General features: G+C 39.3%; 1 protein-coding gene across 1 annotated transcript in view; it reads right to left on the reverse strand.

The window, feature by feature from the left end:
* Window positions 1–17,114, reverse strand: part of OLFM3 (olfactomedin 3) — a 126,022-nt gene extending 108,908 nt beyond the window's left edge. The window contains exon 1 of the mRNA XM_045028004.1: window positions 16,953–17,114. Within this exon, the coding sequence (XP_044883939.1) occupies window positions 16,953–17,021 (69 nt within the window). The 5' untranslated portion in view covers window positions 17,022–17,114. The remainder of the gene's footprint in view (window positions 1–16,952) is intronic.
* Between the last annotated feature and the right edge of the window lie 4,196 nt (window positions 17,115–21,310).

Here is a 21,310-nt window from a genome sequence, read left to right on the forward strand (position 1 = left end):
AATAAAAATGGCCTTATCTATATGTAATTGCTACCTTTTGTAGGATATTGTGTTACCCCTGTGTGTATCAACTATAGGGTAGAGCTAGTAAAACAGCATTAAACAAATCAAAAGTTCTGTGAATTTAGGTCTTCATCCTGATTCATGAACAATATACAAACCTTTCCTCATTTCTGCAAATGTATTAATTATAGGTAATTATTGGATGAACAACTTCTAGTCCATAGGTAGTGTGTAAACTGTTGACTAGAATTATTTGCTTCTAGGAATTTGTGTTGTGTGAATGGTCACAGGGTATTTTTATTGTTGGAATTAGATGATTGGAACATTGATATAATTTCCTTCTTTACACATTCTGGCTTGCTGTACATGAATCTTGAATGGTTTGTGAGTATCAGCTCCTAAAATGTGTGTTCACTGAGTTGTTTTATATTTCTTTTCTGTAAAATCATTTAAAACAAAAACAAAAAACAACAGACACTTTCCAGTTTGGGATCCAATTCAGAACTAAAACCATAGGTTTGGCTCTAGATATTCTACTCTGTCCCTCCCCTCTCCTAGATGTAAAAGGGAGTGTATTCAAGGTTCTGATTGTGATCCATTTCAGAATTTATGGAATCAGGGAGAAAAAGCACCTCAAACCAACCTGTCCTGACAGAAATTGTTTTTAAATTAAGGGAGAAAGACCACACTAGTAGTTGCTCTCTTCCTTCTCCCTCCCCCTCACATTACCATTCACAATGAGGATAACTTTAGGGCAGTAGTAACTTTGGACAGTAACATGACTTTAATGGTGGTTGTGGAAATGGAAGCTGCTAGATTAAGCAACAGCTAGGAGCTATCCTTGTGTGAGCTGGTGAGTTTGTTAATGAGTAATCATTTAAAATTTATTGTAAAGACAGTTGGCTGAAAGATGCCTTTAGTTACATTAGAAATAATAATAAAATTATTAGTATTAGGGATGCGCCTAGAGAAGATGCAGCCAAGATCCACTCCTCAAGTCCTGAAGAGTTTACAGTCCAAATAGACAATACAGGGAGGGAATATTATCCTCATTTTGCAGATGGGGAACTGAGGGACAAACAGATTAAGTGACTTTCCCAAGGTCATATAAGAAGTCTGTGGCAGAGCCAGGAATCGATCCAAGTCTCAGTCCAGTGACTTAACCACAAAACCATCCATCCTCTCAGTCATCTTCTTCTTTCATCTATTTATCTATAAATAATCACAAAAGTAAGGTGAGTTAGTGGAAGATCAGTCATTTTTCCACATTGTCAGCAATGGATTTATTGACCATGCACCTTCAGATTTTATTCTGAAAGTCTTTGTCAGATAGTCATACTGCTCAATTCATTTCAGTTTTTATATCTCAAATACAATTAGAAGTATGTGAAATAATGGATGAAAACTATTTGTTACCAAAATAACAACCAATGGACCAGAAATTCTACTCACACTGAATGAACATTACATTGTAACAAGTACCTTGACCAGAGCTTTTGATTTTATATCTATATAAGCAGCAAAGAGTCCTGTGTCACCTTATAGACTAACAGACGTATTGGAGCATGAGCTTTCGTGAGTGAATACCCACTTCATCATGCATCCGATTAAGTGGGTATTCACCCACGAAAGCTCATGCTCCAATACGTCTGTTAGTCTATAAGGAGCCACAGGACTCTTTGCTGCTTTTACAGATCCAGACTAACACAGCTACCCCTGTGATATAGCTATATATAAATATAATGGAGGAATGGCTTCTGATTGGAAAAAAAAATCAACAAGTGTATCAGGGCACAACACAAAAGAAAATGAAAATATTCTACTGAATGACAGTAGGAAATGCAATTTTAAAACAACAGTCTTGAATGTAATGCTAACAGTTTGAAATACACATTTAAGTAATTGTTTGGCTTAACTTAGCATTCTAATGCTAGATTAAATCTATTAGGCAGAAATCCTCTCCACATAAATTGCAAAAATAAAAAATGTTGCTGATGTATTGTGAACATTAATACAAATAACGCAGGGCATACTGTAACAAATAATTTAAGTGGACAAATTCTCAGTGAAAAGTTCAGAAATTAGCAAGGCAGTTAGCAAGTAAATTTTCTGTCCATGGATTCTTTATATTTATTAATTTATAGTTTATACACATGACCTACTGATGCAATAAGCCTAATGTTATTTACTGCCTTTGGTTCTTCTCCTTTGGTACAATTGTAGCATTTCTGGGGGCTTTTGTATGCACTTCTCTGACTTCAATAGCCTTTATAATAAGGTACTGTACCAGAATCAGTCTCTTTCTTGTCAGTAGATTATGACGCTTAATCTGTTCATTTATTAATGATTTGGAATGCTCTAACATTTGTTAGGCTGTCATATGCAAGTCTCTTTGGACACTTTGTGAAAATGCACTGAAATACTTACACTGATAGCATGTATGATTCTTTTGTGATCTCATTATGGGCCCAAGCCCCAAATTCCTGGAAAGCCGATGGGAGATGAGAGCACACCACCTCACAGAAAGTGCTCATAAACTTACAGGACCAGCCATAGTCTAGGTGTTCCACCCATGTGAATCATTATATCAGTTCTATATGTAAGCTTATTTCACCTCTCTTTAAATGTGCTAAATATTAAAGAGGGACCCAAACTGGACAACTGAATCTGACGCATGTGTAGGAACAATAATACAAAGGTACTTTTGAAATTTGGACTCTCCCATGAAAAGTTCAGATAATTCATCAATGTGTACATAAAGGTTTTAAGATCTGACTTAGTTATCCTCAAATGACCTGAATATATGCCTTGCATTTTAAGTATTTCTTTCCACTAGGATCTTTAGAATTATTTAAAAAGTTGAAAACCTGCAAATTAAAGACCACATGTTAAGTGGGTCTTTGAGTAGACATGACTAAAATTTTTCATCAGAAATTTTTTTTTGACAGAAAAGCCATTTTTCATCAAAACAGAAATTTCAACTGGACATCAGAATGAAAGCCAAAATACTTTTACAAATTTCTTTATGGAAACAAAAATAATTTCCCAGCCAGAACTAATTTTGAGTGATTTCTCACCATGAATATAACTTACAAGCACAATAATTGGCATATGTGGACTTGGAGTTATTAACAGTTTTTCTCTCTCTACCTCTCCCTTTAAAAATAACTTTTAGAAAAAGCCTGTTTTAAATAGCTAAGAAAGAAAATGACTTAAGGTTTCTGTGGTACAGAAATAGAATCCTTATAAGGAATACATCACAATCCTTTCACAAAATGTACTGGACTGTGGGTCCCAGTGAACAGCCTCATGTTCAGCTAGCACAGGCTAATTGGGAAATAATGGGGAGCCAATGAGCTATAAACTACAAATAATGGGCTTGCTTCTGCTCCTACCAAAGACGGCAGCAAAACTCCTATGGAATGTAGTAGGAACAGGATCAGTTCTGTTGGGTCCAGAGTGACCAGCAATTCAAAGCAAATCACTAACTGCTCATGTCTTGTTAAAAAGAGAGCAGTTTTACTTTGAAAATTTTGTATTACGATTACTAAAATCTAATGAAGATCTGTGTGGATTATTGTTAAAAAATAAAAAGGTTTTTGAACTGCTTCTGCATAGTAAATCTGTCATTGAGTGTTCCATGTACGATATATTACATTGTTAAAGCATTGTAAGTTTTCAGCTGCGCTGTTCTCCACTGATTTTAACAGAAAATCCAATATTTTGAAAAAATACAGAAATACATTGTGTGCTAAGAATGTTAGTTCACCTGCACACCACAGCACTGGTGTGACTATAACAAAGGGAAGAAAAATAAGGAATATACTGCAGAAGAATATTTGGAAACTGAAACAGAAATAACCCACATTTAAATGATGTAGGAATAAATATTTATTTGGACACTAAATAAGTTACTTTTATTATTTATATAAAGGAATATTTTAAAAAAACACCACTCCCAAAGGCAATCAATCAAAACAAACCACAATTGAAAACAACTAAACCCTATAATAAGTACAATGGGACTGCTCACGTAAATAATTAATGACTATTTATGTGATAAAATATTGCTGAATCATCAGACCCTTAGCCCTAATTCTGGAAAGCATCCTTATTCAGTACAGCACTTAAACATGTGCTCAAGTCCCACTGAAGTCCATGCTTAAAAATTAATGACGTGCTTACATACCATTTTAGGCAGGGATGGATTAAAGTATGTATAAGTGCCATCCTGAATCAGGACCTTAATCTGGGTGCTTCTAATTAAATAAATAAATAGAAACCAAGAACCATGCATACATATGGCAAAATATATCAATTAATAAGAAGGCTATCCCAGAGCATATCAGCTACGTAAGAACAAACACATTTCCAAAACTGCCACTGGAAATTTATAAAGGAGTTCTGCAACATGCCTTTGCTGCATATCCTCCTTCACCCAACTGCCCCAGTACAGCTCACCCCACAGCTGCAGAAAGGTGCAAATAATAGCATCACTCCCTGAAATCAGGGAGACAAGTGTGACCCTTTGTTTGTAGAATGTACCTAAATCCTGGTTGCCCCAACTGAAATATGTTTTCAAGTGAAGTAATACTAAATTGGAGATTAAAGCTATAATCAGATTTACAGGGATTCATTTGAATAAATGTCAGGAAATCAGTTTGCTGATTTTCTTCTTGATTATAAACATTTCCAAGGGGAACGAAGAAACAAGAAATACTACATTTTGGGCTATCTAAAGCTGTTGTGAATGATCGCACGGATACTCCCTGAGAGAGAGAGTCTCAGAAAGGGCCAAAATATTAAAGATTTTGTTCACCCTGTAGACTCAATCTCAATAAAATCCTCTATAAAATGTCAATAGACATTTTTGTAAATAACTTTATTGTTATGGAATTGATGTGTTCTAGAATATCTGTCCTCTAAATAAGAAGCACAAAGACACAGAGGCAACTAGGCAATGAGATATAAAACCTTTTACTCCTAGGCTGGCAGTTCAAATCCAGCCTAGTTCTGATAGTGATTGGAAGTTAACATCTTATGGCTGTTTAATGACTTATATCAAATGAGTTTGGGTGTCTCAGTCCAGTTCCCAGTGAAAAAGCTTCCATATCACAAAAAACTGTCACCTCCATTGACACTAATTTGGCACCTTTGCTGGCTGGCTGTGCAGCCAGGCCAAAGATGCACAAAGATTGGACAGGGAATCGGAACTATTTTTTCACTTCTGCAAGTGATCCCCAAGATGAGCGAGGCAGTGTGGAGCAGCTTGTAATACCATCTCCTGTGCTGTACCTGTGCAGTGAATAAATATAAGATTTCAGTCTGCAGCATTGTCAAGTCTGCTCACAATCTGATTGGAAATAAAAGCCCATATGCTGCAACTGTTACTGAACATGAACAAATCAAAAAGAACCAATGGAGGAAAACAAACAAAAGTAAACATACTTGTAAAATGATTGCAGCTGTATCTTTCTCCTGACTGAATCAATAAACAGGCACCTTCTGACTGGTCTGAGGATCAATTTAGACTGTCCTACAGGACTAGACTATAAGCCCAGCAAACATTCTGGCCTAGAACTACTCCAGGCCAACCCCAGCAGTCTCTACCAGAAGGTTTCACTACTCTAGGATAGCAAAATCCCTGATCTCTCGGTTATGAAACTGGATGAAGAACACTGCCTTGCTCCAGTTTAATTGCTTATTGTTATACAAAATTCTCCTACAAGAATTGTGCTGAAAACATAGATAAATATAAATTAACCAACCACAATATCAACTTTCTGATACAGAAGAAAAAAATGCAATACCACCTGTCCCTCCATTCAAGCATATGAGTGAGAGGATGGGTTTTACACTGGAAGGAGACAAGAAGGAAGAGAAAGCTCTTTCTCCTTTAACAAAGGACCCTTAATGCCTCTTAGGTTTCGGAGAGGGTAAGAATTAGACTGTGTGTGGCTGGTGGGGGCATGCCTTCTTTAGGCAGCAATGGTAAAAGAACTTCATTCCCACATCCAGTGTCGATGTTTGTTTGTTTTTTGTTTAGAGGTATTAATCAAAGTCCACATGGCCAAGTCTAAGCCCCTGAAGATCAGTGATGTGCTCTACAGGAGCTAATGAGAAGTCCCTTTCAACTAATAACCATCTTATTTACCTATGGAAAAACTGAGCCAGATTGAGTAACAGTAGTGATAGAAGCAGCAAAGAATCCTGTGGCACCTTATAGACTAGCAGACGTTTTGCAGCATGAGCTTTCGTGGGTGAATACCCACTTCTTCGGATGCAAGACTTGCATCCGAAGAAGTGGGTATTCACCCACGAAAGCTCATGCTGCAAAACGTCTGTTAGTCTATAAAGTGCCACAGGATTCTTTGCTGCTTTTACAGATCCAGACTAACACGGCTACCCCTCTGATACTTGAGTAGTGATAGATGTACTTGGATTGTGGCTATGACCATATTTGGAATTTTTGCAATTCTGAAAGCTATTCTTCTATGAAGAAAAGCATGAATATCACATGGTAAAATGAAGAGCATCTGCTCTGCTTTGCAGATGCACGAATATCAGCCAAGACTGTTTGTGAGACATAGGACAGATATCACCTTTACACTGTAGGTGACCTCAAAGTTCTTTGGTCCTAGTTTCCAAGTTCTTGTAATCTGTTAAAATATTTTGTAGGCTTAATATATATGTTTCTACCTCAACCATATTTAAAACAATATTATTCTTTACATTATAGTATGCATAGTTACTGTACATAATCTCAGTTTTTCATTAGCTGTGGGACTCAGAACGCCACTCTAATTAGATAGCATGTTGAACTTTTACATACATCCCTCTCCCCGATCATGATTTTAGAAACACAATTGACTGATATATGCAATTAAAAGATTCTGTCTGTCTCTAGGTGCATATTCCATGGTCATTGTTATGATATGTGAATGCCTTACAAAAGTTAAGCAAGGCCTATAAGATTTTCAGTTCTCTCCTTTGGTATTCTTCTCCCTTCTAGAGAGAGTACTGAGGGTTTTTTTTTATGTTGCAGCTGAGAGATGCTGGAAGAATTTGTATAGTGGGGGTACTGACAGCAATTGAACCAAACTGTAAACTCTATATATGATGGAAACCATTTCAAGCAGCACGCCTAGTCTCAAAACCTATGTCATCATGCCCATAAATTACAATAACTATAATCAGTTATTATTCTGGGAAGGCTATGATCAAGAGAGGGTTTTATGTTTGCTCCTGAATGTTGTCTTTCTAATTCCTTATGGTAGGGACTGCCACACTGAAGGTCCAACCACCAAAAAAAAAGCCATGAATCTACTCCTGTCCAGTTCATCCTCACTTGTTAAGATATCCAATGCCTCCGAAATTAAAGCTATCATGGTAGATTGTCATCTTTCTGAAAGTCTTTGAGAGTCCAAGCCTACTCAGTCCTTTGTAGGTGACAAATATGAGGAATTGTCACAGATTGAAGTGTCATTAGAAGAGATTTTGGAATTAATTGATAAACTTAACAGAAACAAATCACCGGGACCAGATGAGATTAACCCAAGAGTTCTGAAAGAATTCAAGTGTGAAATTGTGGAACTATTAACTATGGTTTGTAACCTGTCTTTTAAATCAGCTTCTGTACCCAGTGACTGGAAGATAGCTAATGTAACTCCAATATTTAAAAAGAGCTCTAGAGGTGATCCCAGCAATTACAGACCGGTAAGTCTAACGTCAGTACCGGGCAAATTAGTTGAAACAATAGTAAAGAATAAAATTGTCAGACACATAGAAGAACATAACCTGTTGGGCAAAAGTCAACACGGGACAGTCAAAAGTCTGTAAAGGGAAATCATGTCTTACTAATCTATTAGAGTTCTTTGAAGGGGTCAACAAACATGTGGACAAGGGGATCCAATGGACATAGTGTACTTAGATTTCCAGAAAGCCTTTGACAAGGTCCCTCACCAAAGGCTCTTACATAAATTAAGTTGTCATGGGATAAGAGGGAAGATCCTTTCATGGATTGAGAACTGGTTAAAAGACAGGGAACAAAGGTTAGGAATAAATGGTAAACTTTCAGAATGGAGAGGGGTAACTAGTGGTGTTCCCCAAGGATCAGTCCTAGGACCAATCCTATTCAACTTATTCATAAATGATCTGGAGAAAGGGGTAAACAGTGAGGTGGCAAAGTTTACAGATGATACTAAACTGCTCAAGATAGTTAAGACTAAAGCAGACTGTGAAGAACTTCAAAAAGATCTCACAAAACTAAATGATTGGGCCACAAAATGGCAAATGAAATTTAATGTGGATAAATGTAAAATAATGCACATTGGAAAAAATAACCCCTGCTATACATACAATATGATGGGGGCTAATTTGGCTACAACCAATCAGGAAAGAGATCTTGGAGTCATCGTGGATAGTTCTCTGAAGACATCCACGCAGTGTGCAGCGGCAGTCAAAAAAGCAAACGGGATGTTAGGAATTATTAAAAAAGGGATAGAGAATAAGACGGAGAATATCTTATTGCCCTTATATAAATCCATGGTACACCCACATCCTGAATACCGCGTACAGATGTGGTCTCCTCATCTCAAAAAAGATATACTGGCATTAGAAAAGGTTCAGAGAAGGGCAACTAAAATGATTAGAGGTTTGGAACAGGTCCCATATGAGGAGAGATTAAAGAGGCTAGGACTTTTCAGCTTGGAAAAGAGGTGACTAAGGGGGGATATGATAGAGGTATATAAAATCATGAGTGGTGTGGAGAAAGTGAATGAGGAAAAGTTAATTACTTGTTCTCATAATATAAGAATTTGGGCCACCAAATGAAATTAATGGGCAGCAGGTTTAAAACAAATAAAAGGAAGTTCTTCACACAGTGCACAGAAGGCTAGGACTATAACAGGGTTTAAAAGAGAACTAGATACATTTATGGAGGTTAAGTCCATTAATGGCTATTAGCCAGGATGGGTAAGGAATGGTAATCCTAGCCTCTGTTTGTCAGAGGGTGGTGATGGATGGCAGGAGAGAGATCACTTGATCATTACCTGTTAGGTTCACTCCCTCTGCGGTACCTGGCATTGGCCGCTGTCAGAAGACAGTGCTGGATGGACCTTTGGTCTGACTCAGTATGGCTGTTCTTATGTTCTACTGGGGGTTATACAGATGAAGGCTAGGACTTTGAATTTGATCTGGTATTCAATGGGATCTCAGGGTCAGGAATCAGAGTCTGGCAGCAGAGCCAGTCTGGAAGAAGAACCTGCAGCACAGCCAGTCTCTGGACAACCCTAATGAGCGCAGTTGACCTGCAGGAGGCCATCTGAGTGGCTACAGTGTCTGGTAGGAAGAGTTATCAGATCAGCTCTTAAGACCAGTGGTAGCAGCAGTTCATTAGCTGCTCAAAGTGTTTGCCCATGACTGCACCTGCTCCTTGTTCCAGCCCTGCTGCTGCCTTGGATCCAGCCCTGCCTGTGGCTTGCTTCACTCCAGATAACATGGTTCTGACTCTCAGCTCTGATTCCTGACCTCTAATTTTGGCTCTGACCCTTGGCTTTGGCATCTGGTCTCTGGCTCCGATTCTGACCGTAGGCTCCAGCTCCTCTAGGTGTGAGCCTTGGCTCTGACACCTGGCATCTGACTCCAGCTGTGACCCTGTACTCTGAATCCCGACTAATGATTCCTGCTCTAACCACTATGCCTGACTCCTGCTCTGACCAGAGGCCAGACTACTGCTCCAACCAATGGGCATGACTATGCACGTCCACATGATATGCAGGGATATGTTCTTGCTACAACATTGTTGAACATATTTATGAATGATCTGCCTCTGACCATTTCAAGGTAATTCACATAGACAGGTAACATCTGCCTAGTTTCAAGAGACAGAGTCTTCAAAAAGATTGAGGACAACTGGAGCCCCCATTAGTGGCTATTATAAAAAATGGAGAACTAAGTCCTGTGAGTCAAAGACTATGTTGTCATGCTGCCATCTCAGCTACAAGAACCAAACATTTTCTTGGATGGAGAAGAGCTGGCACATGACTCAAAACTCTATCTAGATGTTACTTTAGCTCACACACTTACCTAGGTAGCTCAGAAGATTAAGACCAGAAACAGCCTCCTAACCAAGCTTGCAGGATCAACTTGGGAACGTAATGCACAACATTGTGCATCTTGGTGCTAGCTCTCTGCTACTCCTGTGTGGTTAAACTCTTCCCAGACAAAGTTAGTTGATGTACAACTGTTGGAAATGGGTGACGTCCATCTTGATTGCATTGGCCTCATTAGCACAACAAAAGTACTTTTCCCTCTCTTGATATTCACCCCTTCTTGTCAACTGTTGAGAATAGGCCACTTCCACCTTAATTGAATTGGCCTCATTAGCACTGACCTCTCACTTGGTAAGGGAACTCCCATCTGTAATATTTATACCGCTTACTGTATTTTTCAGTCCATGCATCTGATGAAGTGAGTTTTAGCCCTCGAAAGCTTATGCCCAAATAAATTTGTCTCTAAGGTGCCACAAGGACTCCTCATTGTTTTAACAGGGACTGTGAGACCAACAAACACCAAGTGGCTATCAGATCATGCTAATACCCTGCATCCTAACATCAGGTGTTATATTGCAGCAAAGAACCTCCTTGACAAAATCCAGGGGATGCCACTACTGCCATTTTTCAAAGATATATGGGAAGTGCCTTGCCACATACTCATCAGCAGAAGACCAGTCTGGACTATGTTCTTGACCACCTGTACAGCAGATGCTGCCACACTGTTGCAAGCAGAATGGGAATGAGCTGCTCCCTCTGTAAGAAACGTCCTCCTTGTTACTCAGCCTGATGAGAGACTGCCTGGCTATGAACTGCCATGCTATCTCTGATGCAAGCTCAACTCTTTCAAATGCAGGATGGTGAGGTGTACAATTGACTACAACTGGGAACTCAGGAACTGCCTCTGTGTAGTTGTGGTGGAGTGGAGAATGCTGCTCATCTCATGTTGGACTATCAGGAGGACTTTCCAGTCCCCACACTGCTGATCCCAAGGCTACTGAATGGCTAAAATGTGTGATGCCTTCCTAAGCCTTTTTGACACTTTTGACATTTTTTTTGTTTTGACTTATGCATCTGTTTTATCTTCCTTCCTTATATTTTGTATTAGAACTTTTTCTTTATTGTCTCACTTGTGCATTAATTAATTAATAATATTTTGGAGGGGATCCTATTAGAACCCAGAGCTCTGTATTGATGTACTTGTGTCTCACTATGTTATGGTGAGGCTACTGTGTTCTGAATCAGCTGTAGGTTCTTCAGTGCCTCCAAGTTCATTTCTTAATATAGTTCATTATAACTGTCAACCTGGGAGGTTTCAATGTATTGATAATAGTAACTGTAGCTAAGTCTGCATTCATCTAGAGAGTGTAAAACTGTCTTTATACTGAAAATGTTGGGAGTCCGTAACCATCCAACTTCCACCTGCATCTTGGCTACAAACAACCTATGGCTCCAATCTTGTTGAGAATAATGAGAAACAGTGGCCATTTTTAGTTAGGGCTTTAAAATACATGGGTTTTTTTGTTTTTCTCCTGATAGCAGCAGCTTAACACCTACTCCTACATATACACCTAAAACTATGACATTTTTGATAATATCACAAGAATTGGCAGCTTTGTGTGTCACTTGTTTTCTCACAATCTCTCCCAATAGTATTAGAATAAAATTGAAAAGAAGAGAGATCCTTGTATGACTTCACACCCAATGTGGAAGGGGTGCCCTTTGGGGCTGGATTGAGAGGAAATATATGAAGCATCTTTATTCATTTCCATTCACTATTTCCAGGTCTCTAAGGCAAAAAAATCACTGTCTGATCACTAACTGTATTGTATATTGCTGTGAGAACCAGTGGTATTTGGATCCTGTTCACAGATGGGAATAGAACAGCCGCTAGTGGCTAACACCATCCCTGTGCTATATCCTACTCTGAACCCCAGTATAGGAGGATCAAGGATGGGAACAAAGTTACATGTAGCTGAAGACAGTTCTTCCCTGGATTCTAAATTATCTTGCTCAGAAATAGTGGATAAGACACCAGATGGTAGTTGACAAGACTCAGAAATGAATGTTTCAGAACTTTTATGTCTCCCAATGTCATATATAGGCTTGATAGTTAATGCCAGATTTTCATATTAACTAACCACTGATACTAGAAGAAAGAGACTAAATTAATTTCATAGTGGCTAATGAGATTTTACATGTACATTGCAATGGATCATAGAACTATGAGTCATTATTTTCAGTAAAATAATGTATTTTGGCACATGCATGATATTACTGTTATGAAATCTCATAAAGGGAATGAATTAACTTGTAACTTATAGTTCCTCGAGGAGGAGGGATAGCTCAGTGGTTTGAGCATTAGCCTGTTAAACCCAAGGTTGTGAGTTTAATCCTTGAGGGGGCCACTTAGGGATCTGGGGAAAAAATTGGTCCTGCTGGTGAAGGCAGAGGGCTGGACTCAATGATCTTTCAAGGTCCCTTCCAGTTCTAGGAGATTGGTATATCTCCAATTATTACCTTGATATAACTCCTTTTTTTCCTTTAACTCTCTGGGAAAAAAAGTTTTTAGTTGCTAGATGTGCAGTTTCTGAACAAGTTTATGGATTTTGAAAATTTACAAGTATAAACAATTCTAAGGTGAAAATACAGAGATATAGTATGCATTCTGCAGTAACCAATGATGAATTTTAGATCTGTTTTTATTTCTTGAGCTTTTCCAAAATCATGTTAATAAAAACCATATATATAATTTACACTTTTTTCCTGTCTATATTATACTTTTGGTCCTGTTCTGCTTTCATTAGTCCATCTTCTTCTGAAACTTTTTTGGGCAAATTTCAAGAAATCAAAACCAATCACATGTGGAACATAAAGTAATTATGGGACTTAGAGAAATAATATACATGTAAAATATGTTTGAATGATGCACACACATTCTTAAAGCCTATTTAAGTTCTAGGATTTCAAAATTAAAACTAAATACAGTCTTTTAAAACTTTTCTGCTTATTTTCTTCAGAGGTGAGCACTGAACAGCTTTGAAATGCTTACTTCTGTTATACTCTAATGATTAAATGATGGCCTGCCTAAAGTGGTCCCTGTAACAGAAGGCCACTTTATATACTATCAAGATCATTACAATACACCATGCTTTTAGAAAAGCAGAACAGAGATGCCATCTAGCAGCAATCCTTAGGAATTTCCAAATATTTAATAGTTCCTTCTCTCAAGATATTGGATCTCAATGAAATACCAAGGGAAGCTTTGTATTTCTAATTGAAACCTTTTGATTATAACTAGACTTCTTGCTAAATATCCACCTACTCTGATGGAAATAAAACTTTACTGAAGTACATTATTATGAACAATGATTTTTTTTGTATTTTCCATATAAATAGATATTACAATTATAGTCTAATTAAGAGATAAGACATTTTAATCATTTTCTTGAACTAAAATTGATGGTCTGTCAGCAGCATTAAAAACTTGTAAAATCAATAGGTGGTGAACTGCTTTCCATTTAGTTAAAGAAGAGTTTCCCTGCACAGTCAGTATTAACAAAAATACTGAAAATGTGTCAATGTGGAAAATAAATGAACTCAGTTGATATAAACACTTTAGCATTTCAGAAATTAAAGACTAAACTCCACACTTTTTCTAGTTACATATCTTACCATGAGATGGCGTCACTTAAACACTTTACAATTGGGAGGTAAGTTCTAACACAGAAAGCTTGTCACAATAAGAGTGCAAATATCATATGATCCCCTTAGAGTCAATAGTGGCCTCTCTGCTGGGGAACCTTTTGATTTCTGTGAAATCTGTAAAATGGGAAAAATGATACTGACCGCTTTTGTAAAGTGCTCTGGGATCTAGTGACAAAAAGTGCTATGTAAGCTCTAGGTATTATTATTACTATGTATTTATTTGTTTTTTTAGAATAACGTATTGGATATATTTATTACTGTCTACACAGTAAATAAATATCTAGCACATTAGGAAAAATATATTGTGTCATCTATTCCAAAATTTTCATGTGATTTATTAGAATAAATAAATGTGCAGCAGGTGTGTAAATATCCATAAGTATATATATCATATAGAATTATCCCTCACCAAAATGGATAAGCATAAAAGTTGAGAAAAGTTATCACAAATAATTCTTTTTGAAAAAATGCATATTAACGTCCCCTTAGTCCCTCCAACTAATTTCAAATGGCAAATATACTATCCAATCTGAAAGGCAGAATAGTATTGCTTCATTTCTTCTCAAATAAATGAATACATTTGTACTATTGCTATTTCCTAAGTCCTTTCAGTCATTGTTTGTACTTATTTACTGAAGACAGTCAATAACTAAAATAAAAACATTAAAAGGAAATAAAAATAAAGACATTAATAAAGACAACTAGAGGAGTTTTCCATATACATAATTTATCACAGAAATTTGAAAGCTATTATTTAAAGTCTTAAAAGGTGAATAATTAGAAATATAATTTGCTATATTCAATATACTTTATATGCTTAACCTGGCAAAAAAATTCACTGAGAGCAGTGTATGCCATTGTTGTTTAGGTCTATGAAAACCCAGCTGAGTTCTGTTAAATAGCAAAGTTTCACTAGGGTCTTTTATTTTTATATTATCCTAAGGACTTTTTTGCTTTTCAGTCCATGTTCCTTTACAAAATTAAAATAGACTGCAATGAACATTTTAATATCCCCTAAAATGTCACACAGAGTGTAGAATAAAAGGCCATTTTTATGCCCTGTGCATAGTGTAATGCAGTACCAAAAGGGCTAGAAGCAAAGTTTGAAAAGTTAATTTATGCCATATCTTTAAAGTGGATCATTACGGCTTTTCAGTTCTAAATGAGTATAGACATGTTTGAGGGAGAGTTTATGCCATCATGTATATGGGGGACATCACCGACACCTGATGGGGGGCAGAAAAAAGTATGTAAGTTTCACTTCAGTTGTTATAGTAGGAGTTTTACTATTGTGTAGATAGACAAATTGATATAAATTCTGCCCACAGTTGCTCTCAGGCAGTTGCTCCCTTTGACATTAATAGAGCTGACTAGGTGTGACTGTGGCTAGAATATTGCATCTCACAGGTACAGAAAAACAAATAAAACAAAATGTAAGTATGGAATTTCATTAATATAAAATGTATGTATGGCATTTCACTAATATAAAACAAGCACATGCTGCTGATCATATATATGTACAACTCTCATGCATTTGCTTGGTGAATCTCTCTGTATAGGTTACAATAATAGCTACTAAACACTTTAATAGAATTGTTGATTTAGCTTATTTTTCAGCTAATATTATTAAGCTTATATCACATCATGTTAACAATTACTTTTGGGTAAGGTAAATTTAACTTAGATTTGCTATTTTTAAAAATCCCCAAAACTTATTTCTACAGATGTACATTGGATTTCCATTTAAATGATTTTAAAGTTTTATCTCAGTGTATTTTTGAAGATGGACATTGTTTACTGTATTTGTAGAAAACATAGATATATTGTTTTTTATGTGAGCAATTTTGACATCTACCTAGAGGAGAAAAGCTGATACTAGTGCTGAAACTGTTTCACACAGTTGTTTAGTACTCAAAAGGCATCATTTAAATGACACTCACGTACATACTGTATAAGTGGTGACAACACAATGTGTATTACTTGTGGTAATGGATTGATATACTCTACAGAAGTTCTTTGTCTCATTACCTTTGTATATAGCCTACAAGGAATCCAAAGGTTGCATAACATAAATACTGAGACAGATGAGACAAGTTCTAAGTTTATACTGCACAAAATACACATATATAGGCCTAGTGGTTTTCAGTCATCAGTACTATTAAATGGTATTAGAAAAGGCTGATTTTCAGCAAATTATTAAAGGATTTTTAAATTCCCTACACAAGACAGGTTGTATGATATATGATATTGCTTACTTTTAAGTACTCATAATTCAATTTCAGAGCTGATATTTTTGACACCTGAATGCACTTGAAAATAATGAAACTCTGCTGCAGTCTAGAGCATGGCTATTGTACTCAAGGGAGGGGAGGGGGGAACCAGCCTTTTCTTCCCTGTGACACTTCAGCTTCTCAGTCTCAATACATTTATTTTCATTTCTTACAACACTGATACCAGTGCTGATGCTAGTGCTAAATGTTTCATAATAGTTTAGGTATATTCACTGTTCACTATAAATATCTCCTTGACTTGTGCTGGATAGTCTAGTGTTAATTTCAGCCAGAACTGGACAGCTTCCAGAGTTCAACAGATAACAGTTGTTTTCATCCTAGTCTTAGCTAGTAAGGCGTCTGTCACCAGCTTCTTTTATTTTTGTCTGATAAAGTAAACTCGGGGGGAGGGGGGAATCCGAAGACTGTTTCAGCGATCAGAAACAGTTAATCTTTTCTATTCGAGGTTTCAGTGGTACGAGCATCCCAAATGTTTTAAACACAAACTGCAGCACGTCTGCGTTGTTAGAATTATTGACCAATTTCCAGCACACACACAGAGAAAAGGGGGGAGAGAGAGAGAGAGATCTTTCTTAAACAATGGAACCAGACATCTCAATGAATGTTGACAACAAAATATCCTTCCCATTACTACCCACTGTTGCTGATCGGACAACAAAAGGACACACAAAAGCCTTTCCACTCCGAAAGCCAAACCCCGAGAGATCCGCATTGCCTGCTCCATAAAACATTTATTTGTATTTATTAATTTACCTTGCGGTGGCATTACTGGGATAGGTGAACTTGTCATCTGCCAGGAGCGGGAGGAAGTGGGGGGGGGGGGGGGCGGAGGGAGACTTGGGCATAGGAGGACAGCTTTCAGATGGTCTCATGCAAACCACAATACACCGTCTCCTACCTTGGAAGGGTCGAGCCCAGCGAGCAAAGCCAGCAGCAGCAGGTTGAGGATGTTGGAGGGCGCCTGCATTCTGATCCTAGGTGTGCGCCTCTTTTTTCACTCTTCATTCATTCACTCCGCTCTCGCTGCAGAGCCCAGGCTAGTCAGCTGCACTTTCTGCCAGCCCGCCAGAGCCGAATGGAAGCAGCAGCAGCAGCAGCAGCCGCCCGAGGGACAATCATTCCGCAGGCATCCTTAGAGCGGAGAGGGAGGGGAGTGCCAGCCCGGAGAAGGCAAGCGAGGAAAGCGCTGCCCGTGGTGCTGAAGCGTCTCCAGCCCCCCTCCCCCCCCCCGCCCACCTTCCCTCCGCCCGCAACCAACCCACCGCAAAAGTTTTGACCCCCCCCAAAAAAGAGCGGAGCCCTCGCTGCTGGCAGAGGGGCTGAGACCCGGGCAGCGGATGTGACATCAGCACAGCTCCGAGGGGCTCGGGGCTGTTTTGCAGGGAATTTGTTAACCAAACAAGGACCGACTCTCTCGCTCTCGCCGGCTTCACTTCGGGATTTGCTGGCAGCTTGAGCTGCGGAGCGGGCTCCAGTAGCCGCCCAGGAAAGCGCTACAGGGCGCTGGAGCTGGCAGAGCGCACGCACTCCGCAATCACCGGCAGGGGGCGGGCTGGCTCCCCAAAGCCCTGGGATAAAGTTTGCATTTTCTCCCATCCCGTGTGCCGGTGACAGAAGCGAGTGAGCAGTATGCAGCCCGCCATTTCTGTCCCTTTGTCTAGAGCAGGGGTTCTCAGACTTCTGAACTGGTGACCCCCTTTCACACAGCAAGCCTCTGAGTGCGACCCCCCTTATACATTAAAAACACTTCTTTATACGTTTAACACCATTATAAATGCTGCCAGTGAAGCAGGGCTGACAGCTCACAACCCCCCATGTAATAACCTCTTGACCTCCCTGAGGGGTCCCGACCCCCAGCTTGAGAACCCCTGGTCTAGAGGCAGCTAGAAACAAGAATCTTACCATAGACAGCTTGAAATAGCCAGAGACAGACTCCTAGACTGATGATGAGGGCGGTACAAAAGCAGCAGAGAAGGTGAACAGCCAGGACATTAGGAGGAGAAGGGACTGGCCATGTGTGTTGCCTGCCCCCTGCTCTTACAGATCAGCCAGGAGTGACTCCCAGTTGGAGGGAGAGAAGCAGCCAGGGCGCTAAGCAGCTGAGACCCAGGAGGGTCAGGTGCAGGCCCTGTGGGCTGTCAGACTGTTCCCCTAGGGCCACCTGAAGGGCCAAGCAATGGGGACTCTAGGAAGGGCAGGGATTGGCAGTTAGCTGCATAGCTACCAAGTTCTAAGTAGCAACTTGAGGGACATTGTTGTGGATGTGAGGGCATGAAGTGAGCAAGCTTCTTCCGGGTCGCACTGTTCCCCAGTATGTAATCATAATAAATAAATTCTAATACTTCCATCTGAGGATCTCAGGGTGCTTCATTTACCTGTCAGGTAGGTCACAGGTCAATATCATGGCCTATTGTACAGATGAGTACATTCAGGCATTGGGGGATGACATGACTTTCTCAAAGTCACACAGTGAATCAGGCAAAGCTGAGCACTGAACCCAGGAGGACTGTCTCCCAAGCTTGTGCACTAACCACTAGACCATTCTCCCCCTTGTTACAAAGTACCTGCAGTTTTCCTTCCTCTTTTCCCCTTTCTTAATCCCAGTCTCCTATTTCTTTGTCTCTTCACTATGGGCTCTCTGCCTACCACCTGGCCCTTTCTCTCCCCTTTCTCCTTTGGTTTTCTTCCTCCAGTGGTTCAGTCTCCCTCTCCTCACTTCTAGTCAGCCCCCCCAAAATGAGTCACTCCCCAAATCGTGAGACTAATTTTAAACCCACCAAAAATTAATTAATTAATTAATTGTGCTGTGTGGAGGCAGACAATCCCCGGTCCATATTATATAACTGTCCATACAACCCAGGATTTAAATATACCATGTCGTATTGTGACCACTAAAACTGAGAACAATCTCGAGAATGAAGATGCTAAGATTTTGTGGGATCTGAAAATTGTCAGATTGAATGGTCCAGGCAAACAGGTTGGACATAACTGTTGTAGAAATGAAGACAAACAAGACCATGTTAATTGATATTGCCATACCAGCAGATAGAATCATAAAAAAAGAAACAAGAAAAGAAGATAGCAAAATATGAAGAGCTCTGTGAAGTGAAATGATCAAAGGCAATCTGAGTGATTACTTGAGCATTTGGAGCAATCCCTAGAGGTATGAATGAGCAGCTCAAGAACATGCCAGCAGTGCAAGACATCACAATCATTGACCTCTAGAAGACAGCGCTCTTGAGCACTATGAGAATTTTAAAAAAAGTCAGAGAACAAGTGCATTTGAGAATCTACAAATGCTGGAATTCTGTGAAGTGTTTAACAAAATGCCTGACTACCCAAATCTATAGAGTATCAGAGGGGTAGCCGTGTTAGTCTGGATCTGCAAAAGCAGCAAAGAATCCTGTGGCACCTTATAGACTAACAGACGTTTTGGAGCATGAGCTTTCGTGGGTGAATACCCACTTCGTCGGATGCCACAAATATCGGAGGCATCTGACGAAGTGGGTATTCACCCACAAAAGCTCATGCTCCAAAACGTCTGTTAGTCTATAAGGTGCCACAGGATTCTTTGCTGCTTTTACAAATCTATAGAGTCAGTTTGTGATCAGGTTTTAATGGTGACTCATGGGGATACATTTTAGACAGTAGCTTCCCCTTTTTGTGCTTAAAGATCTCTTATGTTTTGAAGCTATTTGTTTAAAACAAATTGAAACAAACAAATCATCCCCCTCATTATTACATCATGGATAATAATAATAATGATAATAAATACAATGGTGATGGGGGTAAGGGCAGGTAGTTATTTGCCTTCTGTTTTTTGAGCCTGTAGAAAGATGATGCTGGCCTGCAATTAGCATGTGATCAATAAAGGTTGAAATTTCAAGCCTAGGTAGTCATAAAAAAGAGCCTTTTTACAGGGTGCTCAAAGGGGGACTCTACTTACCTTAGCCTAACACTTGGCATGGGGAAGTGCCATTTTATCCATCTCCTCCATCTTCTCTTGTCTCTTTCTTATTGTTGACAACTCTTACAATTGAATCATGAGTCTAGTTTTTGTTTAAAACCCCAGCACCTGAAGACAAGTGTTTACAGGAGAATCTCAGATTTAGTTTAAAAAAAACGGTTCTAGCAATCATGGTTACACAGAAAAGCTTAAGAATGTATCCTAAAGGCTGAAAGTCAGAAGACAACCCACAATTTTAAAATTTCATGATGGAATAGGAAGGGGGATTGAATTATGATTTTTAAGCATTTTGAGCTGACAATAATTCTCGCCCTTCTTGTTCCATCCAATCTCCTTTCCTGCACTTGTTTCCCATTTTTACCTGCCTCCCCCATATTTTTGCTGCCCATTTATAACAATATTCCATACTTCACATTCTCTCTTTCTGCCATCTTCTTTCCCTCTGCACCCTCTTCAGTCTCCACTCATGCCTTTTCAGAATCCTTCCTACACCCCACAATCCTTTGTACACTGCTCAGTCTCTCCACTGGATCCCACATACACTAGCCTCTCTTCTGCTCCCTTTTATCCTCACAGTTGTCTGTCTAGTTTGAAACCATTAGAGCACAGGGGATTAGCCATCTTCCCTAAGGACAGCTTTGTTTCAGTCCCAGTAGAAACAATGGAAGACGGTGACCAACTTTACTAGAGCCTCATTTCACATGTAAAAGCTGTAAGGAAATGGCAGCCATCTTTAATAATGGCATCCTGTGGCTTCAGTGTCTTTAAGTGTAACAAGAAATGGTAGCTATTTTAAATGAGAGCAAACTTTTATGAGTTCCACATGAGCCATAATGAAATGCTTTAGCATATGTCTACTCTGATGAGGGCTAGAAATTCTGCACATTCCTTTGTAACCCTGTTTCCATTGCCACCTGGCAGTGGAACATACTGCTGTTCAGAGGCAAGAAGCAAAGCTGGCCACCTAATGATCCCCACTTCATGCTCCACTGTGCCACAGTGGCAGTGAGGGAGCAGTGAGAAGGAGAGGGGCAGGAAATCTTGGCTGTCTGCTTAGAAGCTGTGAGAGTACCTTGTAGTATCTGGAAGGTACAGATGAAGGGGAAACCTTGCTCAATGCCTAAAGCCCTGCCTATGAGTGACATTTTCACTCACATAAGTCAAAGTGAAAACAAGGGCAGATGAGCTCAGTTGGAGCTGCCCCCCTCTCCACTTCAGGGGTTGGAGGGAGAGGATGGAGAGAGAAGGCACAAGCAGCTGGCACACTAAAATGGGTAGGGATTGGCCCA

Source organism: Mauremys mutica, chromosome 8 (genome assembly GCF_020497125.1).
Source record: "Mauremys mutica isolate MM-2020 ecotype Southern chromosome 8, ASM2049712v1, whole genome shotgun sequence".
Taxonomy (NCBI): domain Eukaryota; kingdom Metazoa; phylum Chordata; order Testudines; family Geoemydidae; genus Mauremys; species Mauremys mutica.